The following is a 24,725-nucleotide window of genomic DNA, read 5'->3' as shown; positions in this document are numbered from 1 at the left end:
GACATCCAACTGCAGGCTAGGGAGGACCCCATGCTGGATCAAGTGGATGCCTGACGGAGGCTGTGACCCTGTGGGAAGTCTGCACTGCAGTAGGCTCCTGAGAGGCTCCTGGGAGGAGGAGCAGGTTTGCTGGCAGGACTTGTGACCCCATGAGGCCCATGCTGGAGCAGTCCGTGAAGAACTGAAGCCTGTAGAAAAGACTGACAATGGAGATGTTTAAGGAGGACTATCTCCTGTGGTAGGGATGCCCTCTTGGATTGCCTTATTTGTTTGATGTGTCATTCCAGCATCTTGACAGGAGTCCTCACACACAGAGGTCTCAAAGGTAGTAAATTTTTCTCTGCAATGCTAGAAGTGTCTGAGTGTCTGGCAACAACCCTAACTTTTGTCTGTAATAAAGAAAATGTTTCTGCACAGGTTCAGCTATTCTTTGGTTTGGTTGCCATCAGACAAGCAGTACCACGTGCAGCTCCAGCCCAGCTGCAAATGTATGTTGATTTTGCTGAGTAAGATGGATGAGGAAGTAAGAAGAAGCTGGACCTACTGTGGTGTGGGAGGGCAGATGGGGGATTTGCAAGTAAAGTGAGGTTGGAGACCACTGGAGTAAGAAGCAAAGTTGTAAGGAGGTAGGACCAACTTCCTAATCCTCAGGAAAGCAGGTTTCTTTAGATCTGCAGAACTATCTGTTTATCCAAGTGTTGAAAGAATGAAATACTTAAAATGAAACTATGACCAAAGCTGGCCAAACATTGTGGCCTCTGATGTCATCATGAAGGCCTCAGCTCAGCTAGTGTGTTTATCATGCTCGTGACTCTGCATGTATTTGCATAGTCCTCTTGATTATGGTCCTTTTATGCTTCCTTCTCTCATTACATTATTCATTATTTTCTGACAGAACCTCATCTCTTTTGCCTTTTATTATTTCCTTAGTGCTGGTACTTGCAGCAATATCAAACCGACGCCAGCAATTAAGTGACACCACTGCATGTTTCTTCACAACATTGTCTTCCACATGCTGACCTTTCCCCAGCAAAGAGCCACATCATTTTAATAGCTTACTTCTCTCAGCCTTGTCTCATTGGATGTCTTCTCCCTCACGCAGTGGGGGACCAGGCACTTTCAAAGCCCTACCTACCAGCTCAGGGCATTTTTCATCTTTGGTTGCAGCCCTGTAATTTGCAAACAGGGGTCTATACTGGCTGACAGGTCAGGAAGCTAGCAAAATAGTTCTTTTGGTTGAGATGATTTTCTTTTGAGAGCAGGATAGGATCATATATTTTTAATATGCAAGACAACATTAATGACAGTCAGGGGTGTCAGGGGAGGGGATTAATATTTTGTTTCACAGAACAATTCAATCTTTCTTTTCAATACAGCTGCTAAGTTTTTTACCATAACTAAATGTAATTAAAGTGCTGCTGATCTGCACCATGATTTGTAAATTGGAGTTCACTGAAAAGCCAACAAGGAGCCATACAAGCACACATCAACCTCCACACACACTGCCTACACTGCTAGCCAAAAAGACCCACAGCCATATGGTCTTTGAGACATTATCTGTTGTTAGTTTGGCAGGATTTATGTAGCTTTTTACTGTGCAACAGCCAAAAAATATACCATTGTCTATGCAAGATAAATAATGACAAGTCTTCCTGCAGAATTTTCTGTCAGTCTGGATCTGCCTATGCAACTAGGTCATATCTTTTCCAGCTTTTAAAAAAGTCCCTCTTTTGCCCTTTCAATCTTTCTCTTCTACATAATGAAATGGTCATAACAAAATGAATCCTTTTCATACTCCCCAGTTCACCAAAAGAGATGACATTTTGATGATCGTGCAGTCATCCACATTTGGCCATAGCTGAATACTGCCTGCTAAGGCTCTGCACTCTCCAGTCTGCTACTGGTTCCTTATGCTGTCAGTCACTTATTTTTCATGGTCATTGTCCTCCCCTCCACCCAATGTAGCGAGAAAAGGAATTGGTACTCACTTGTATTGCTGTGTCCTGTAGATCCCTGTTGTGACTCCTACAGTAATAAGAAAAAAAAATGGTATGGTATGTTATTATAACAGCAATTTTTAGCTGCAATACTTGCTTGAACATTACCTTAACAATACAAACACCATTGTTAATTGTTCATTCAGTTCCAAAGTAATTTTCAATTACAAGAATCAATCCAATATTTCTATGAAAATTCATTAATTCTAAGGCTTGTAAACTTATTTCACAACAAATCTTTAATGGTGCAATTCCTTGTATAGCTATTATTATTTGCCTGCTCACTATTCATGTATTGATTAGGCAAAACTTGTCTATTATTGTCTACAAGTTTAGATGAGAAGACAGAGGGAACACCAATATTGTTTCACGGACCATTGGATTCCTGAGGTAGTATCACAGCTGGTCTTTCTTTTTCACATGTTGATATTGACAGCACAAGAGAATGGAAACACAGTCTTTAGTTCTGGGTCTCCAAGATTACAAGGTCAACTTTGTATCACAATGGTGATATCTATAAATACAGTGCAATAAATGAGACCATTTTTTCCTCACGCAAATATTTACATATGTTACTCTCAGGATTTGTTTGCATTCATAAAAATATAAAAGAACCCTATAAACAGGAGGGAAATACAAAGATAAACTTTAACAAAAAATAATTTAAATGAAGGGGAAAACGAACACTTTGTTATGCAATGTGGCAGGGAAAGTATCCTGTATGTAACTCTGCTTTTAAATAACCCAGACATGCACAGGAATATCACCTCATATATATGCTGCAGTTACAATGGCAGTAAAGACTGTTCAGAGAGATTAGGAACCCATAGCAACACACATGGTCATTTTCAGGGAGGAACTGAGTGCTGCATCAGATCCTTGGTCCTTGTGTCCCCAGCCACAGAAGCTGAGTGATGAGCCAAATGGAGACAGTTCATCAAGAAAGGAACGTTCAGTTTCCAAAAAGCTTAAGGATGCTCTGATTTGGTTGAGATTTTGCTCCTCAGTCACTCAGAAACATGCCTCAAAGGTTTGGGACCCTAAGAATTTCTTGGAATCTCTAAAAATGGGTTGGCTGGACTGCAGGCACTGGGGTCTGGAGGGCTCATGTAGTCAAAACCCATCCCTCTGCACCATTTGCTTTGAAGTGAAGGCTCTCCGGACTGCATAGTTTTGATCTGTATTTGTTCTGCTATAATACATATCTGCAATTCACTGCCATCCTACGCACCTGAAATGCGAGACATAAAATTTTTGGGCAAGACCTAATAGTTTCTACCTTCAACTGCAGAAAAGATCTGTCCTGTATTTCATATGCTGACAATAATTTCTCAATAATTTTAAATTGTCTGCTTTTGACAAATTGCCTCAATTTTTTTGTGAGTACTTTGTTGAAGCGATATTAAAGCCTGTTTTTTTCAGTTACTGAATATAATCTCAAGAAGTCAGGATTATCATGCAGTGGTGATGTAGTGGCATGTACACTTGAATTCAATTGCTCTACCAGTAGCCAACCAGGCTGTCAATAAAAGTAGGCTATTAGAGCATGTTCAGTTTCCACAATAGTGAATTTATATACCTGTAGAAGTTTGAGGGAATACGATAATTTTGCTGGAAATACCCTCAGGTTTGTAGAAGTGTTTGAAACTGCTACACAAGGATCTTTCTCACTCTTATTTTCATCAACCTCATGAAGAATGCACCCTTCGCTTTAAAGACCTATCGCAGTACCTCTGGCATTGGCTCTGCATCATTTGAAATTTGATGTCAGCAAAAAATATGAGCTATAATATTTTCACTTTTCCTTTTAACTGATTCTTTAGAATAAGTGTCTTGATTCTTAGCAAATTATTCTTAATAACAAAAAACTCATAGCAAAATAGAGAATGCCCCCAGTGAGAGTGGAAAAAAGTATGAATTTATGTAACTTAAAAATTAAAGGTGAAGTCTTCACTTCTGGAGATTATATTCTAAATGCATTTGGTCAACCTTATTGAAATCATCAAGAAATTAAAAAGTAAAGAAAATGAGCATGTAAAGAATAACATTATTATAATAACTTAGCTTCTGCTGAGGATAATCACCCAATAGCTTTGTGACAAGACACCAGTTCTTCTGAAGTGGATAAATTCATTCTTAAACAACAAAATGATGACTGATGCCATAATATTATATAGACATAACTAGAAATCAAACACCTGATCAAATTTGCAAGATGTGAAATCCCACTAAAAATGAAGAGAACAAAGTAGGCAGCAGAATTAACAGCATTTTTTTTAATGCACAAGAGCAGAGAATTAATGCCTGAACATGAAAGCTCACTCATACAAGCATCAAGTGAGTTCTTATTTACCAAATTTAATTATTCATTTAAAGTTTATTTATTAAGATGTTTTAAATAAAATTACAATCAAATAATGTCTGATCATTTGTACATAACAAAATGTGACAGAGATAGGAGAAAGAAAAGTGCACACAGCCTGTCACGTCACATACTGATTCAATTATCCTTAAGCTTTGAAAAACACGAAATAAAGAGACCATCATTGCTCCTTCCTAGTAAATTCAAAAGTACAAATTAATTCCACAGAGAAAGCAAATTCAAAGTTAAGGATGAAATATAACTTTATGTCCTCTATTACATAAAGGACAGTTCCCTAAATGTGCTCTCCAAGTAGTGCTGTCCTGAGAAACCTACCAGGCACTGCCACACGTGTCAAACTTGACCCAGAATTTCCTTCCATTTGTGTGCATTTGTGCTGACCTCCCATGTTAATGAGGTCTGATTTCATACACAGGTACAGCATACATCCATACATACCCTCCATCCACTGAGCGCATAGTTATACAGATGGACACATCCCACAGGTCGTTTCAAACATAGCAATTCTGTTATATTTGTGATACATAAACCTCAGTTATTTGCTTTTATTACTGATTTCAAAACCAGCCTAGATACAATTGCTGTGGCCTTTGCAACTTTAATAGCCTAATTAATAAATTTCAAGTTTCAAGCAGTCAGATCACTAATTACTCGAGTTGCAGGTTAAAAGCAATGTGGCATGAATGTGAACTAATGATGCTGACACTCAGTTTTTATAGATGGAAAAGTAAGGATGATTTGCATCCTTGCAACAGTGCAGAAGTCCTACAAGCCTCTCATTTTCCCATTCCCAAAATGATAAGTATCTTTACTCTTGGGAACTGTCTTCAGTTAAAAAGGATTGCAGTCTATTTGTTTCTTTGCCTGGAAGAGGCATTGCAAATGAACTGGTATCTCACCACTGCCATAAAGACTGAAAATGAATTCACAGTACCACGGTACGGTTGGAACTAAGAGATGAAGCTGATGCCCTGAATTTAGCCTTTTAGCCTCTTTGCTGGCCGTAGCCACTGCTTAGCTGACAGGCTCATTTATCTGAATAATGTGCGATCTACAAGTTTGGTGTAGTCCTTAGGCTTTAACAAGTTGGGACAGCCACACAGGTTACCTGTGAGAAAGCTTGCTAAGAGTTATGGAGACTTCCCGTACGAGATGGAATAAATATTTTACACCATGCTTTGTGAAAAGCAATAGATAGCTTATGCAGGTTTCAAACACAAGTTTGAAAACTTTGGAAACCATTCTTTGCATTTTGGAGCCTGAGAAAAGTAGATGCCTTCTAAAGTCGGCAACTGTATGGATTCGGAGTAAGCCACACAAGTAGCTTTTGATTATTTAAAAATATTTTAAAATAGAGGTGGTGTCTAAAATGAACATTATCAATCATTGGCAACACAGGATTTTTCCAAGATGCTGGTGAGTTTTCTTAGATCCTTCTTTCCCATCTCATACAAAGCATTCTAACATCTGACCTTGCAGACCACCCGGGACACAAAACAATCGTGATGTTATTATATGTACAGAAGTATGCTCATATGTTATTGGATTAGATCTTGTCCATCCTAAGCTTAAATAAAATGGAATCACTACTTTAGCAAGAGAAAGGGAAACTACCTAGAAAAGACGCTTTAAAAATGAATGGTACATCTTTGAAATGGCTCTGCAGTTCCAGCTATTAGAATATTTCCCAGAGAGAGAAATGAACAGGTAGAGAAAAGATGAGGAAGTCAATATAAACCATCATTCACATATCTTTGTCCTATGGTGTGGGCTGCTTTGTCCTATGGCATGTGGCATCTGCTGTTCTTGTATTTACCACAAGACATTTAGTTGTGAGGAAGTGTATTCATGAAGGCCACCCGGATAGGCTGATAGGTGCTACCTCAACAATGCACATCTGCAGGCGTGCCATGCCAGCACACTGGGTGGTGATAACTGTGGCAGAAACTGCAGTTGCTGCAAGTATCACTTTGTTTTTGTCATCCCTATCTGAGCGCCTCACCTGCTTGTAAGCTGTCGATCCGTCTATCTCTCACTGGACTTACTTTAACGTAACAAGCTGCTAGGCCACCTACCATTTTCAATCATCTGTCTGCATTCAGTGGGTAAAGAGACAGAGAGTTATTTCCTTCTTTTTCTTTCATAACATGTCAGAGATGTTTTGGTTTACACCTCTGGTACTTCAAAATCATGACACTCTCATCCATGGAAAAGCTGTTTTACTGTAGGCAAAATCTGACGGTTTCTTGGCTTTGTGGTTATAATTATTCCCTGCACTAAATTTTGCAGAATGGACTTAAAAGTTAACAAAGGAGCTTGCTTTAACAGGCAAAAGGTCATATAAACAGCAACAGTACAGTCTTTCAAGCTTGGATACTTCATGAAATATGTTTGTGGCATGCAAAGAGTATATGGTGATACAATATGAAATTTTTATTGGCTCTCGCATAGGATAGCTGTCTTCTCTCCTGACTTACCAAGTATATATAAAGTGTTTTCCCCAAGCTCGTGCCAATGAGCTTTACCATGCTGCACTGTATCTTCCCTGGGATATGCATACAATAGTGGAGCTGTCAGCTTGACCAGTGGCCTTGTTCCCTTGAGGGACCAAATAGTTCCCTGGAAAATACTTCTGTGGCTCTTCTGGGCATCACGGCACTGGGCTGCCCGACCCTCAAGCAAAGTTGGCCCTGAAGACAGGTTGGTGACAGAGTATGTATGTCTGCTTCTCTGCTTCCAACTGACGAGGTCAGTGTAAAAGCAGCAAAGCCCATCCTCACACCTCAATTGTTTCAAAATAAATATCAGCTAGTGAAGCCAAATAAAGCAGGAGCTTCATTGACCCACAGCAGCTGTATGTGCCCTGAGGTATCAGCCAGGAGGCTCAGCAGGTGCCCACAGAAGGCACCACATCTGTACATCCCACCAGGGACACCTGCGGTTTTGCATTGCGGTGAGGAACCCATGACGTACACACCAGTATCAATGCTGCTAGCAGGAGATATGCAAACAAGACCATGTAAGCCCTGCAGAGACTGTAAGCAGGGGGAAGGCAGGGAATATTGGCACTCACATGGAGAAGGTCATCAACATGGCATCCAGCTCTTTCCAGAGACCTCATCTGCTTAGTCAGTGCTCATATACAACACATTTTGAGGTGCAGGAAGCATGGCTCTACATGATGTTGCATGTCTTACCTTGTTTGGGAAGGAAAATTTGCTTTGTTCTGCCTTTCCTGGTGTATGAATAGCTGACAGTGGTGGAGGCCATGAATGGGTCATCTCCTGAAAAACAATATTGTACAGCAAACTGCATTTAGAAAGACATTGAAATATAAGGCAATGATAGTATATCAGTAACAAGAGTGCCTGGGTAGTGGAATATTTAAGCTACTGCAACCCTTAGGAAATGCCCAGTTTATATGTAATTCAGACAATACATGAACTACATTGATTTGTATCACAGACTCTTGAGAGCTGTTTTTAAGCACTGCTTCATTTTCCTGAATTGTTAATGCATCTTAAGTTTAAGAAGTTTGATTTCTCTGACAATTCACAACCACGTTTTAATCATGGAATGCATTCTGGCTGCTGAGACTAACAGAAGAGCTATTTTTTGAAGTATAGGAACAAAAAATATTAAATTCATGACCAAGTAATGGGGTACACACTATGGACTAATCACAAAATAGAATTCACAGATAAGGTCAGAATGACAAATGCTTAACACTTGCTCAATGGTTAATTCCTAAAATTGCTTTTATCACTGTAAAGGAGTTGAACAAGTTCCAAACTGCAATGTATTTGTGCCTTGCAGGGCACAGACATGTGGCAAGCCCTAAACAAGGTGAGCCACACTCCACCTTTGTCTCCTCCCTGTGTTGTTTTGAAGGATATTTTTTAATAGCTAAGAGACGTACACAGCTTGACCTGATTTGCATGCAGTCATCCTTGACGTGGCTTCAAGTAGCAGGTAGACACAAATTCAATACTGTTATCATTCAAGCCTAAATGAGTTTGTCTCCAAAGCAAGGCTGCTTTTGGGGAGGTGTAAATTAAACATTCCAGACAACAAATTTGTTAAGAGAGAGGCTTCATATTCCTCTCTAGTGCAGGGTGTAAAAGGATGGTCATGTTTTTTGGCATGTTCAGCACTAGTAGCCATAATATTTGGTACACAGTAACTTAACAGAACTAATATGAAGAGTGGAACATGGTAACCCTGAAGAGTCGTCCCAAAGTTTCAAGAGGTGAAGAGCAAATAGCATCTTGCTGAAGCAAGGGGCTCATTGACACTATCATCAAGTTTGTTTGGCAGATTCTTTACTGGGTTTTGATACCATTAGCTGACTGTGGAATTGTTTCTCAGTGATATTGCAAGGAGTCGTGCTGAGATTCACTATCAGTCCCAAAATAATGCTGGAGTTATATTTCCATGACTCATTCCTTTTTAAAGAGAAAAGAAAGTGTTCTGGTTTGAAAAAAGGAGCGATTGAGTCTCTTGCCCATCCCTCATTAGTGCTGATGGAAGTACTTTCTGACCCAGCACTGACTAAGCTGGGACATAGAGGAAAGTCTCTGTTCTGCCAATGAAAGGATCAGCCCTTTCAACATAGTTTATTAGTAATAAATGTCACCTTTAATGCATTCTTGATAAACAGTTTATTTCATAATAAAAACTGCATTCTTTCATTTGACACTAAAAATGTTACATGATTTATCATACTTCTGTAATCTACATGCATGCCTCTAATCAGAGCATCATCTGGTCTGCAGTTTCAGTACAAGAATTACTTTGCTTTTCAGTTCTTTGAGGCAGATTGTTCATCTTACGACTTCCTTACCTGATAAGTGCCAGCAATAGTAGTATATAGTAATTTCTAATATACAGTTAAGTTCCTTAAACTCAGGCAACAAGTAACAGGCAACCAGATTGCTGTTTGCTACAAGTACCTGGCACACTTGCCATTGTTTTCAAAATATTAAGGAATTACATATTGAAAAATAGTCCAATGGTATAGATTTAAAACAATAAATGGACAAAAAGGAGATTTGCAATGTGGATATTTAATTCTAAGGCTATGATCTAAAATAGTATTGCTTTCTCACCTGCTTTTCTCTGTGTTTTCCTTACCAGGACCATTTGCTTACTTTCTAGAAAACGGGATGTTGTGCACACAGACTAAAGAGGTTTCTCCAGTGGTAAAACCCCATTCCCAAACAAAGTGTTCTTCCCTACCAGTTGAGGTGCTGAGAACTGAAACTACTTAAAGGAATGAACTAAGTGTCCCTTTCTTCTGAAGGGCAATGCTTTATGTTATCTCTCAATTCAAGAATCGAGGCAACCAGACTGGGAACGTCTGGTGACATTGACCTGAAGTTTTCCTACTTGTGAATATGCTATTCAGGAGTTAGGATTTCCACTTGCCCAAGAAGCAGTTCCTTCAGGTTATACCATGGCTGACCCTCACTGTCACCTTCAGGGAAATATCTCTGAGAGGTCTGCTATATGCAATGCAGAAGCCAATCTGTTACAGCAGTAGAGCTCTTCCCTCCCACCTTGCCTGCCTGTGTCTGACAATGATGCCTCCAACCAGGGAAAGGATCAGAGGGCTGATTAAAAATAAGGGTGACCTTTTTTTTTTGACATGTCAAAATCTTTCATTTCTTCTTTTCCCCAAGATTATTTTTCATCCACACTTAAATGAAAAATGTCTGTAATGGTCTTTTTTTTTTTTTTTCCCAGCTAGCTTCTCTTCTCCCTTTTTAGTTTGAGTTTAGTATATAATAAAGCTTTCTACATACTTTAAATTTAATGTAACCCTTTCTGACACAAAGATTTCAGAAGACCACTGGTATTTGCCAGGGTTAATAATTGCCATTATCATGAATATCCAAATGTGAATTTACTAGGATAATATTTTGAATTGAGGTCATATGGCATATTTGTCATTACTCTTTGGAATTCCAACAACTGTAAAATGGAATCAAAGTAGGAAAAAAAAAGCATCAGAAAGCTAACATGAAAAATATTCCAAAATATAGGTTGTCACTGCTAAGGAGTGGTAAGATTTAAATGTAGTATAATATTTTTTGAAAAGAGAAACACTAAAATACATGCACCTGGCTGCCAAGAACAGAATCAGGAGAAAGGATTTAGGTGTCCTGCAAGTGTCATACTTTGCAAAGTCAGGCAGAAACATATCCCCAGTAAGTTCCTGCGTGACAGATCTCATGATTTTAGACTCTATCTGAAGATATTAGAGACAGATTAAAACCACTAGTGGTGACGTGATTATATCAAGAACTTTTTTTAGTACATGGTGTGAAATGTTTGAAAATGTAACTAACTAAATCTAACTAACTAAATAGAAAGGACACAACTTTTATGGTTAAAATAAACTTTCATACACAGCTTCAGTTTTCTGCTCAGCTAACTTGTCTGTCTGGAGTTTGGGATTGGCAGAATTAGCATAAGGCACCTACTGGATTGAAAACAGCATTTCAAATGGGTTGAGGAAAATTTGAATTAGAACATTATTTGACACAAAAGATTTTTGAAACTAGAAAGAGAAAAAAATATTTTTTTAGCATAAATGAAACAAAAAAGTAATTCCAAAATACTCAGCATTAGAAAATTTTCCAGCTGCTACAAGATAACAGTCTTATTTAAAGTCAATTTAGATCTTTCTCCAAACTTGATTCAGTTAACCTTAAAGTCCTGAACAACGTTAATTAAAGGAAGCACCAAGAAGCCATTTGGGTTCCAGAATTGGGTAAAACCCAGATTTCTGGATCAAAGAAGGAAGCCCTGACTGGACTGCTTAAAAACACATGTGGATAAGCACGTGTGCTGAACTGCTTGTTTGAGATGATGATAACTGCCCTCTTCCTCCTGTGGCCAGACTTACAAGACTGAGGGGTGGCTCTGAGACCCCCTCTTTTTGTTAATCCATGTTTCTTCTTGTGAAGGCTGCAGTGATGTTTTTTCACACTGACATATTTGCAGTGGTGGTGATGGCACGTCTCATTTCACACACACATTGTAACTCTACAGCTCTGCTCGTCTTCCCCTGTACTAAATCACTTTTCAACAGTTATACATAAATGTCCAGTTTTACAAGCTATAAAGGTCCAAGCCTAGTTAATCTTAGACAACGTGCCAACTTGGCTTTTCTTCTTACTGAAGGGAAAGCCTTCAAATAAAGAAATCTATAGTATTGCGTATCCTTGCTCCAAATTCAGTTTCCGCAGCAACAATTAAGTAACAAGACATTTCTTGTGGATTAATGACTGCTTGGCAGTGTTTTGTTTGGGGCTTTTAATCCTAGCTTGTAGGTAATTTTTCAGGAAAAGTACCATGCAGAGGTAAATAATAGTATTCTATTCACTCTAGAATTAAGGCAATGCTATTTATCTAGTGCCATCAATCTTACATGATATCGGGAATAGCTGAATTGATTCAGAAAAATTGTAATTAATAAAAAGGAGGGAGATCAGTACCATCTAGATTTAAAGTCTAGTCACGTGTATTATCTTGGTGTTCATTTGCTGCCAAAATAGGAACTTATGATTGGGCCATTAAGAATATTGACTATTTAATCCTCCTCTTTGCTTTTGCTCACTTAGCCAATTTTTGATTCATAATATTTTGTCTCTCCACAGATGATGATTTAAGAAATGTTTGTAGCATCTCACAAAGGACTCTGTCAAACACCTTTTGAAAGTTATTTTAGCTGGCTCAACTTAATCCACTGTTCTACTGACAGGTTGCAGGAATTATAGGAGATTGGTGAGACACAATTTTCCTTTGTAAATACTCTGCTGGTTTAGTTCACGGAAACCGCAGAGGTTCTCTCTTTGTAATTACTCACACTAAAATGCAGATTTTAGTGAAGCATTAGACATATTTATTCATGTGGAAGTCAAGGCAACGCAAAGCTAACACATAACTTTCCAAGACCTTTTAGCGAGTGATCACAGGACACAGTTTGAGAAACTCTAATCCAGTTACTCTTCTGTCTTCGTAAAATAGACTTTTTTTAAACACAGGAGACTCTCTTTAAGTGCTGTCAGTTGCAAAGATCCCTTTCAGTTCAGTGAAGCTACACTGCCACTAGCTGACAATATGGCTATGATTTTAATATCAAACATCCAAAGCAAAGAGTCTGACACTGAAACTTTTGGAGACTATGGGGAAGTTGACAGCATCTCACTATGATAAGGTTCCCATGAACCTTATCAGCAAATTTTCAGCAAATTTTCTTTTTTTTTTTAAAATTGGTTCATCTAGTACATGTTATTGTTGCAACTTTTTAAACTCAAACTTCAAATATACACCTGTAAAACAGAAAGATAAAGCTGCTTCTTCATAAGCCTTGATCATTTTCCTCTTTCCATTTCAGCATCTTTTAGTTTGCCATTAGCATTTTGGTAACACATTATTCAGAGCCACCACCACCCAACAAAATATCTTGCCATTTTCCAGCTTCTGCTGTTTCCTGTTTTACCTTTTTTCCATCCACTCACTTAAGCAGGTTTTAATTTATAGTTAATATTTATATCATATATGATGCAAAATGCTTTCCAAATTTGAGATAAGTGGCAAACATGACTTCACTCACTATCTGAAGGATGAAATAGGGGAACTACTATGAGCTCCCTGTCACGGAGCTGAAACAGCTTTAAAGAAACCATTTATGCCAAGCTAGGTGCCAGTTCTGCACTGAACCTCTGCCAGGAGTTCTTCTATCTCCCCTACTCCTGCTAAAATGATTTCAAGGAATCACTTTTTTTCATAGCAATCTGCTGCAAAACACATTCTACCACATTTCCCCTTTGGCTCCAGTCCCAAGACCCTTCAAACGCCCTGTTGCTTTCTGTCTTACGAGTTCCTTTCAATTGGCTGCATTGGTATAACATCCAAAGACATATGACAATCCAGGAGAGAATGCTTGTCAAGGACTTTTTTTTTTTTGTTCTAAGCAAAGAAACAAAGGTAAATGTGTGGCTTGTGACTATGTCATTTGTGCTGTGCATGGTTCTTCAGACCTTCACAGATGGGCATCAGCTGAATTTGCTTGATAGAAACAGGACTCTCTGTGTCTGTGCATGTGTGTGAGCACGCTTGTGGGCTGGGGCTAATGAAAAAAGAAAAAATGGAGACACTAGGCCCTTGGAAAAGGAAAAAGTCAGATATTTTGCAGACTGCAGCATTAAAGAATGTGTTCAGCATTAAATCTACAGATATTTGGTATCTACAGAACTAAACCATTCCAAATCATGAACATTTGCAACGTGATCTGTTGATCAATTCACTCTACAGCAAATCACAAGTGCCAGTGCAATAAGTTTCTGTTTGGAATACATTATCTCTGCTTTAGTGGAACCATTCTCCAAATAACCTGCAACGTTTAGTCAAGCTTCAGCAATCTAGCACAGATAAATGTAAAAGAAGGATACAGCTACTTACTTATCAAACTGACATATTTAGGTCCTTCATTGTATGACTATAATTCTTTAACAAAGAGTCTTGCAAATTTTTATTCATTTTTGGAGGACTAAATGAACCCATAAGTCCAGAAGGAGCTATGGATACTGAAGAGAAATGTGGCTCGAATCTAAGAGCAAGTGTTAAAGATTTATCTCAAACTGTCAGAAAAGGAAGATCGTGACCCTTTTATGGGTAAATAGAACAGAATTTTTAAGATTTCTTTAATAACTTTTAAACAATCTTCAATGAAATGAAAACCAAATGGACAAAATTTCTCCTTTAGTTACAGTGATGAATATCTGTTCTTAGCTAAGAAGTTCTGTTTTTAGATGAATGCACTGGGCCATATGATATGACAAACTGTCTGCAAACCAGCCTTGCCCGGGCAAGCTGAGATGATGTGGTTAATCAAGGTACAATCTTTATTAGTGCATTAACCTCCTGCACCCAAGGACTGTGGATTCTAATTCCTGAATTGCCATGCAAGACTGATGCAGCTAGTTTTCTAGTCGCAGTTGGCAGCAAGCTAACAGAAGTAGCTAATGAAGATGAATAGCTGCCTCTTGGGAATGGGGGGAGGAGAAAGAGGAAAGGAAAAGACCTAGGATACTTCAAGGTCCAGATCTCTGCATGATTTCAGATAATAATGAAAAAGTGCGCATAGCCGACATTTTCAGTGGTTATAACAAGCATGTTAATTCTGCAGTCTGCTAACAAAGAAATGGTAGTGACCTCACCATTGCTCTGGAAACATTTCAAGAAGTTAAAACAAAGGCTACTGAAAATAAAGGCTAGGATACTGGTAACAATCTTACCTTATTTTTGGTGGACGATTGTATCAATGTGGGCAAATTAGCAGACAAAAAAAATGCCAAAAGCTAAAAATCAGACAAATTTACTAAGTTTTCCAAACTGCAGCTTGGAGAAGATAAAAATGTCATCATGGGAAATATCTTAAACACAAATGCATATAATATTCTACTATATTATAAACATCCCTTTCTTGCAAACACATATACATTGCTAAATTTAAGGAGGTCATGGAAACAAGATTTGTGGGGGAAAAAAAAAATCTAGATTTTTTAAAACTAGACAAATTTTTCAAGTTTCTTATTTTGTGGGAGGCTGGAAGCTTTCTGATATGTACATTAGTGGTCCTGGTTCATCTCCTGTACAGAAGGTAACATAGCAGGTAACTGAGTTGGCCTAATTTGTTCTTAGTTTCAGTCTTTCATACTCCTGAAGCCAGTTTAAGAGGACTGGCAATACCATAAAGACTTATTTACTTCCTGAGAACTCTAGGGCTCATACAAAGAACTTTTTTGTACATCTGGAGCAGAGATTCACCAGTAGGTATGAACTGATAATGTTAGCTCATTTTGTTCAGTCAGCTAATTATTTCAAACTTCATGAACTTACAGGTAACACAGTAGTGCCTGTGTGCTCTGTCCACAAATTATGGGCAGGCATTACATGAAGAAAATAGTTTGTGCTCTGGGTAAAGGTTTAAGATGCTACCAGAATAACTTTCAGCTAACAAAAGGCTCCCAAACATAACAAGAAGAAAGAAAGCTTCTGTTCTGTGCTACTAAGACAAACTTCTTGGTCGGTGTGAAAATATGACAGAGAGGATAAGAAAAGACCATAAAAAAAAAAAAGTCAGAATTCAAGTGTTATAAATGAAATTGCTCTCAATGATGGCTTTATAAAGCACAGCTCCAAGAAGTTTCACACTTGTGTTTTCTTAATAATATTAGATGAAATGTGCTCAATTTACACGTGAAAATCACACCAGGCTGGGACCTCAGACTTTATAGATGAGCATCAAGGTAGGGACTCCCCTTTTCCTTGCTGTAACACAGAAAGGTTCTGTAAGTAAAGCAGCCTGTAAATCCCTCCCGGACAACCCTTCATGGATATATCTGACTGCAATTAGCAAACCATTTTGTTTATGCTGCTCTGACAACTTGGGGAATCTGTTCATATAGAAGCCATTTATTCTGAATGAGATTACAAAATCAGTGTAGCACTGTGTGCTTCAGTATATGTGAATTCAACCATCTGTTCTCAAGGTTGGATCATGTGCCTCCTAGATCTGAATTGACAGAAAGATGTTAAATCTTGATAGTTTGTATTCTAATGGTAGCACAGTGACACAATATGATGGCTGAAGCCAACAGAGACCAGTTCAGCTAAGAGTACAGAGGTGTCCAGAGTTGAGCACAGACAAACTCATGTCCACAAATGAAGAATACCATAAATACCTGATAGACTGTGACATTGGACCTGGAAATGAGTTGAAGATCACTAGAGGACAAGCAACTGAAAATAATCTCCCAACATCTCATGCTCTTACCCAAAGAGCTTGTTCCATTATTGTGGATTTGTAAATGGAGAGATAGCACAGCAAAATTGTTGAGATCAATGCTGGGAGAGCCTTTTAATTTGATTGCATTTTTTTCAAAAATGCTGGAAATTCTGATAAGGTGAAAAATAGAAAAAAAAATTACAGTTATTTACAGAGATTAGCCTGTTAGATTAAGAGCTATTATGCTTGATTTGCGTAAGCATCTTTATAGGGAAAAAAACCCCTTTAACTTGACTTTTAGGAAACTTGTTTGTAGCCAACTGTCAAGTGTCCCAAGATAAAAAGTAGAACCTCTACTCAACAACTTCAACAGCATTCACAAGAGATGATTGAAAAAAATGAAGGATAATAGGAGTCCACATATACGAAATTTCCCAACAGGTCTCAGTGGAACATGTTGTAAGTTCACAATAAGAGAAAAAAAAGAAACCCACTAACTTCTTCTATCATGAGCCAAATGATAGAAAGACATAAAGACAAACAGAAGTTAGGAAAAGAAAGAATGACTTCTGATGAGCTAGTGGTTCATTGTTGGGACACAGTGCTATGGAAACGCCTGTCTCCATTTCTTGAAGTCTTAAGATCAAGAAAGGGTGCTTTTCTGAATTATATGCTTCAGTCAAATACAAGACAATGTGTTCAAAACTAGAGAGTGGCAGCAGTTATCTGGCTTCTTACACAAGTCAGAACACTAGTCAGACTTGGTGATAAAATACACCATTCAGACTCACATCTAAAATGTACCCAAGTGGGATTTTTGTTCTTTATTTTGGAGATTCTTTTTCAGTCCATCAAAGTCTTTAGCATTTATGGCTGTAAATGCAGGCTTTATAAGTTGAGAATATACGTGAGCCATTTGCATTCACATGTGAGTGCTAGGTACTGATGACAAAAGCAGTAATTAAAAGAAAGGGATGTTCCACTGTGTTTTAGAAAAGAGAAACTAAAGTTTGCTCTTTCCTTATGTATCAATAATGTATTGCCTGTAGTTGTCCCCTGTTGTCCTGGATGGTATAAGATCTAGATGCCTCACAATTAACTATGTGGATTTAACTGAGGGATCCTTGTGATGAAGGAACCTGCCCAACACTCTTGCTATAGTTACAGAAAGACAGACTTCAGCGTGAGGAACATCAGCAGACCTAGGATCTGGAGCATCATCTGAAACTGACTTCCTATATTGTCTAGAAATGGAATTCAGATTCTCAGAATCGCAGAATCACAGAGTCTTAAGGGATGAAAGGGACCTCAAAATTCAGTCCTGAAGTGCCTCCAAGTGGTTTTGAATCTGGCCTTTTGCCTCCTATAGCAAACCTGTATTTCTTACATGTTTGTATGACACCTAGCACAGAGATCTGGATCAGTGCAGGACCTCTCTAGTTGCTACAATCACAGAAGTTGAGGGAGAGTTCTGATATTACTTCACTGCAGTGCTATTATTTCAGCTAGGCTGTCCTGATATTTTTCCTTAGACCATTTCTGAGGTTATGACTCTATCGCCAAATCTGAGAGCATTACCATATTATGTATCGTGTCTGTCTACAAATCAGGATGAAAGTCAAGCATTCATAAACCCCTCTTTTAATACCTTCATATTAAGAGATATTGTTGTTCTCGAAAGGTGATCTGTGATCATCTGAAATGTTTCCTTTAAATGTATAGACACACCAGTATTGGGTTTTCCAGTTTTAATGTTGTGAAAAGCGTATCTGGCTGACTGTCATCTTTTTATTCTAAAAACTCACATTTGGATTCTATCTCAGCCTGGAAGAGCAGTTGAACACCAGAGGAAAGCTAAGTTGTTCTCCAACAGGTGCCAAGCCTCAATCCCCTAGAGTCAGGACCAGACTGTGTAGAACAGTATTCCAGTAGGTCCATGTAGGCAAAGCCACTATTCAGAGTGGCTTTTTATTTCCTGTTGTCTTCAGTAATGCACATGCTCTCCTTCCTCTGGTAGGCATAGAGGAAAGAGGATATCGGGTATCTATACTACTAACCTCTCATCCCAGGGCCTGGGAAATGAATCCTCATCAGGAGTGGGAGTCAGGTGCAAACATCTTCTTCCTCCCTCCAGAGCTACTCAGGAAAACAACCTGGATTCTCCTAGAGAATCAGCTGCCCACACTGGAAAAAATCCAGCAAGGTGGCGAAGTGGGGCTTGGTGCTAGAGTGACAGGCTGGTGGGCCTGTTCCCAAGGCTCTTTGTGATGTAAAACGCTGGCCAGATCCTGCTGCATTTGGAAAACTAAGTTAATAGCAATTCCTTTTCCCCGTATGTAGTCTCAATTCCTATATGCACATCTAGGTTATAATTTCTCTGGGATGAGCATTATCTTGTAACGTGTACATGACACTGTGTATTTGTGGGATATGATTTTTCTCAGAAGCTACAAGGAATAGAATGTTTTGTTGACCTTTACAGTGGTAAAGATACCAGCACAAGTGGGCAGAGATTCAAAAGATAGTCCTTCTTAGTTAAATTACTGGATAACTTTGGGACTGAATTAACAGTAAAAAATTAATTCACAATGTTTGCACAGTGCAATGATACAGGTATTCTACCAAGGATATTATATTCTCTACCAAGGATAAAACATGTAGCTGAACCTCCTCAAAACTACTACTGCACCTTGAACTGCTGAATTTATTGATCTGTTAATTGACAGAAACTTTTGAGAGCTAGATCATCTGACTGTATTTTATATTGGTGATTTCCTTTTCTTTTTGACATCTTCCAGTGTTGATGCTTGAAGGATTTTGTCCAAAGTATGTATCAAAAGCATATGGGATAGGAAAATGGGAAGAAAATGTGTATTGGAGGACTCCTCAAAATAGCTGAAGAATTTACTAGAGAAGTCCTGGTGGATGCACTCACCATCTAAAGTCCCTCAAGGACTTCTAAGACCCCCAGACATGCACAGTGTGAACCCTGGCCAATGCAAAGTGTACACAACAAGGGTGGAGGTCTCATTGTTGAGAACAGAGGCAAAAATAAAGCCTAGAAAGTGGTATGACCGAAGTCCTGCTGCTATGTTCCAGTTTTTGCACAGCTTATTGAGGCGAAAGCAGATAATCAGAGCCTTTTGCATCACAGTAAAGGGTTTGGCAAGCAGAGTACATTGGGCTTCTGTTATAATCTTTATCTGTTTCACAGAGTCAAAGCAAAAAATCAGCAGGTATGAATAGACTACTTTTTCTACATTAATCTGCAGGCTGTTTTGGATGTTTAGGAGAGAAGTCCTGTGACAAGGTTCATCAGAGCGTGAGTGCATGAGGCACTGCTCTTGCTTGCAGAGCTGGCACAATCACAGTCCCTGCGCTTCAGAGGCTGCAGTTTTGTACTGTGGCAGACTCAGAGAAAAGATCCAGTCCTGCACCCTGAAACGACCAGCAAGAGTGAGCAGAGGGCTTGAGGCCAGTCTGTTGCTGCTGTGTAGAAAAATGCCAGGAGCACGAAGTAGCACTTGTCAAATCCCAGATATACAAGGAGTGGCCTTTGGGAAGCTGTCAGGGAGAGACCCTTCGTTTGCCCCTGTTGTCCCTAGGAAATCTGGCATTTCTTGTTAAAACTAATTTTAAATCGTGCTTCTCCCTAGCTGCAAATATACTCATGGAGCAGTGAAGGAGACTGTTCTTTAGCCGTACAATTCATGCCTATCTAGTGTTTATATTGAGTTCTTCAAAGCTATCATTGTCTTTGTCTGCTTTAAGCCCTGGAAGAATATTTAGTGCTTATTGTACACAGTGGCTTTTATTTGCAAGGTATTCTGCAAACCTGAATTAAGCATCTCAGCACCCCTGTAATCTCTGTAAGTACCATACTATTATTAGGAGGTAAAACACATAAAATTGGAATTAAAGTTGAAAGAATTTTGAGTCAGAAAATCCCTTAAGAAAATCCCTGTCCCAGCACAAATGGCACTGAGGGTGACAATGCCATTCTGTGACTCCATTTGGAAAAAAACAGTAGAAGGTGTGAAAACATGCACTGAAGCCTTAATTCTGCTCCTAAAGCACATGTTCTGGATTTATCCATTATACTGCTTATTTCATTAAGAAGCAGACTAACACTAGTATCTTATTCATTATTGTAGGCATTGTCTGCATAAGAAATATGCACCCATTTAAAAAAAGCAATGGTTTTAAATCACTTTAACTAAACCTAAATACATTTAGATTTATCCAGATTGGTTGAAACTGAATTAAATGAATGGAAAGAAAAAGAAACAGATCTTTGAAGCAGTTTGTTAAGTAGATTGGTTATGAAATAATGGAACTTATGAAACTCTCATATGCACAGAAAGCCTACATCAATTTAGTGTATCCTGCTGTTTCATCATCTCCAGGTATTCTCCACTGATGTTGTACCAGACTCTTAGTATGAAGACAGCTTGGTTTTACAGCTAGAATGTTACAAAAAATGATGCTAACAAAAGTTTTTACAACTCTCTAAAACATTCCTCAAGATGTCTGCCAGCAAACAGTAGGTGATTAGGAAATTATAGGCTGCATCATCACAGAAGCATGCAAGGAAGCAAGATGGTTACAAATGCTTGTTTATTTTTGGGCTCTTAACTACACATGATTTACTTATCCACTTTTCAGCACAATTAACATTCTTTTCCTGTCAATTAAAAAAAAAACAGAGGAGGTATCTATTTTCTTTTTTTTAATCTCACAGAAATAATAAGGAAAAATTAAAGTAATACATAAACGAAACGGAAACAGGTCATACCATTATGACTTTTTAATTATGTTACCTATTTTTTAGAGAGCAGAGCATCAGGAGCAGCTGCCTTAACATTAGAAATTTAAAGTATTAAAAGTCACAAAAGGTCATTTTGTGGCAGCAAATGTTAAATTCTTTTGATTTCTCTTCACGAGAATCATCAAACTGCAATTCACTGCAGTAAGAAGATTCACATGATGTCTACATATCAATTAATTCCCATTTAAGCTTTCAATGACTTTCCTACCAGGGAAGGATTTTACCCTTGTTGATTAAAGATAGTCCTTTAAGTTAGTTCTTTTTTTAATTTGAAAAAGTTTCTTGGTAAAACAAAGCAGTGGATATATCTTTCAAGCTTTAGTATACATGCAACCCCATTGTAAGAAAGATCACAACATAGAGCTTTTTTCCCTACCAGTAACAAAAGCATAAATAAAGAACACCCTTAAAATGAAATGGAGACAGTTAGAGACTACTACAAATGTAAAAGAGCACTATAATAATGAACATTTCATGCTTTTTATGTGAGAAAAATGGGATCCTAGAACTATGTCAGGCAGCTTAAAACAATCTGCTTGGGCAAGACAATCGCATCCAATCAGTATATGTTGAGAGAAGAAACAATGGTCCAGAAGTGACTCAACTAATGCAACTCTGCTCAGAGTATCAGACATAAAACATACCAGTGGTATGAACATGGTCCATCCCCAGTGCTGAATTATGTCAACCAAAGTCAACTGTGGCTTGCCAAGGGTTTTGCTGATTGCTCAGCAAACAGAAACACTCATAATTCCTATGCACAAGATGGACTGAAGTTTTGAGACAGATCATGTTATAAACTGAGATGAGAAAAGATAAAAACTGCACTTTCAAATTAATCTTTTAATATCAACCAGCAGTAAAGCTTTTAGTAGAGTCTGTTTGCTTTTAATGATAGGTTCAATGTGTTGAATCCCTATCCATATTTTAGCCTTTGTGCCTAGATTCACATAGCCATTGGTTTCTGATGCTTAATCTCATTAGTACAGCTATTTGTATTGATATACCCAATAAGGTTGCGAATACTACCTTAGCTAAGTGTTATTTATTGTATCTGTATATACAACAATATTAACACAGTCAAGCATCAGCATCGGCACTTGAGGGCACCATTAAATTCACCCTGTGTTCAGTGAGAGATTTAATGATGGATTTAATAGTATTAAATAGGAAAAAATGCCCTTGGCCTTTACATTCTCATTTAAAAACATATAAAAGAGTAGTAATTCAGGCAGTTATACTTCTTTCAAAGATTCTCCTTTAAATCATACTCAGCAATATGAGATCAGTTCTACTTTGTCTGTTATTGCATCTTGACCGAAGACAGCAGCTCCTGGCCTGTCAGAATTACCAAACTGTTGTCAAATTCGGCTCAAGCTCCTACACCAAATATAGGTGAGTTTACTGCTAAAACAATGAGGACAAAGATTGGTGGAAAATTAGCACAATGGTGTTACATGTGAGATACATTACAGAGGCTCTGTTAGCAACAAATGTAAGCAGAGACGTGAAATAACCAGAAATTAAGGTTTTATGCAGATTTTTTTCTAGGAATATAAATAGGTTGGGGTACGGTTTTTTTGTATGCCTGCCAAATTTTCCCATAGCTTTTAGCTGCATTTACCTTGCTTTCTTTTAGTCACCAGATATCTGATGCTGAAAGGACCTACCAATATTCTCTAGCCCATCAACATGTGAATTTCACCCAATAAAGGCTTTTGAATAGTTAGTTTTCTGCCTCTGAAGCAATTTCACCCTTTAGGTTAAAGGAACTAAGGCTCAGGCTGGCATTGGAAAGTTTTTTTATATGCTGCGCAGCTGAGTATGCTCTCTTACATTCAGTTGGAAACCACCAAGTGGGTGGAAGAAAAATGTGGAAGACCAAGATGCTCTCTATATGACCCTTACTAGTGATTAGAGCATCACCTAAGCACCTGTGAGTTCCTCTTAAGCTTGAAAACTGTGGGCCGTATGTGAAGGTTCTCAGTGACTTCCATATGTAGAACTGAATTTATATCACCATGAATGAGCAACTGTTCAGTCATAGGCCTTTTTTTAACATATTTTCAGAGTCTATCATGAAAAAAGATTATCCAAACACTTATACTAGCAATATGAACACTGACAATTAAAAGATAACAATAAACCCATCATATTTTAATTTGAAACCAAATTTAAAAAGTTTTTTTCAGCAATTTTGGCATTTTAGAGAATATGGATAAAATCAAAATTATACTTCCACACACATGGGTAATAACACTTAAAAGTAGATCCTTAGCAGCAAGTCATGCAAAACAACAACAACAACAACAAAAAGCCCAAGTGGCTGCTTATCAGGGAACATTCACATTTTCCTCTGAAATTTCCCTGTGAATAGTTCTACTGACACAGCTACTGGGGCATTTTGAACAATCTTGCTATATAACATCTTGCAAGAAAATACACCTAGTTTAAAGCATGAGTTATGCAACAAAGAAAGAGGCAGGCCATTCTCTTTTTCTTCACACATCCAGACACAGTGGATTAATTATAGAGAATTATATCAAGGTGGATATGTGTGATCCCACAGTGTTTTCCAAAACATAGGTAAAATATTGCTGGTGTTCAGCCCCATCACTGGTGGGAAAAAGACATATAGGGTACACAGTTCACTGCACTACAGTAAGGGGATGGGGAGTAGGTTAAAGGAAATATTATCCAAGGATGACAAGAAATCCCATTTCTTATCAGACAAGTCCCCAGGTCTCTAATGTCATTTCAGAACATGGGTCTTCAGCTGTTACAGATATAGCTAACATCCTCACACGATGAAACTTATGCTTCTCAGTTTATCTATTCCAGGAAAAATGAGTCAATACAGAAAACTAGATTCCCATTCATGCCATTAGAGCCAGGACTCCTGCATACATCAGCACATTCTCATGATTTTGGTGCGTGAGACCTTGGGTGGATCCACAGCTTAGACTTAGTTTATATGTCTAAGTGTGGTGCATGTGTAATAGGCATGTTTTGCACAGTTATTTTGGATAATGAGAAAGTAATTTTTAATTAAGTTTTTTAAAAAAGCAGTAAAGTTTACTGAGAAAGTACCAGTACAGGTACCAAAGAGCTGCCTTCTCTTGCAATTGACAGTGGGATTTTTTTTTTTTACCATCTCTAACAGTAGACAATCCAGTATTAGGCATTCCTAATTGTCATCTTTGGATGAGATACTTGTGATAAATCTTTCAGAGGCTTTAAGCTTTAATTCTGTCTATTGGTGCTCTGAGACAGCTCCTGTTAAAGTAAATGGAAAGTGGAATGCCCATAGAGGAAAAAAAAAGTAATTTTGCTAGTGGCAGTATGGACTTAAAAATACTTGAGTAGGTAAAATCCCTTCTTCAAGCTGTCTGCTAAACAATATACTTTTAAAAGACTGAAAAGGTTTATCTAGAATTTGCTCTGTTGGTTAAATAATACTTACACAGGTTTTTGCATGTGATTATGTATCAATTATTGTATAATTGCATCATTACTTTAATTAGATTAAACTACATAATTAGGATGTCTAATTACAGAAGGGGGGGAAGGTAACTTACTCAACATTAACCGTGGTTCTTGAAGAGGAGCTGTCCACAAAGATTTTTCTCTGGGGCAAGTTTCTGGTGTAGGAGACACTGTTTTCTAACACAGAAACACCTGAATCAGCCCCAGGTGCACCATCCCCATCCAGACTTT

General features: G+C 38.1%; 1 protein-coding gene across 1 annotated transcript in view; it reads right to left on the bottom strand.

The window, feature by feature from the left end:
* AFF3 (ALF transcription elongation factor 3) overlaps positions 1-24,725 on the bottom strand; it is a 327,140-nt gene that overhangs the window by 131,813 nt on the left and 170,602 nt on the right. The window contains exons 5-6 of the mRNA XM_061998729.1: positions 7,578-7,664; positions 1,989-2,025 (exon numbers count right to left, since the gene is read on the bottom strand). Of these exons, the coding sequence (XP_061854713.1) occupies positions 1,989-2,025; positions 7,578-7,664 (124 nt within the window). The remainder of the gene's footprint in view (positions 1-1,988; positions 2,026-7,577; positions 7,665-24,725) is intronic.

This window comes from Colius striatus, chromosome 1 (assembly GCF_028858725.1).
Source record: "Colius striatus isolate bColStr4 chromosome 1, bColStr4.1.hap1, whole genome shotgun sequence".
NCBI lineage: Eukaryota > Metazoa > Chordata > Aves > Coliiformes > Coliidae > Colius > Colius striatus.
This window is presented reverse-complemented; position numbering and strand designations above follow the sequence as displayed.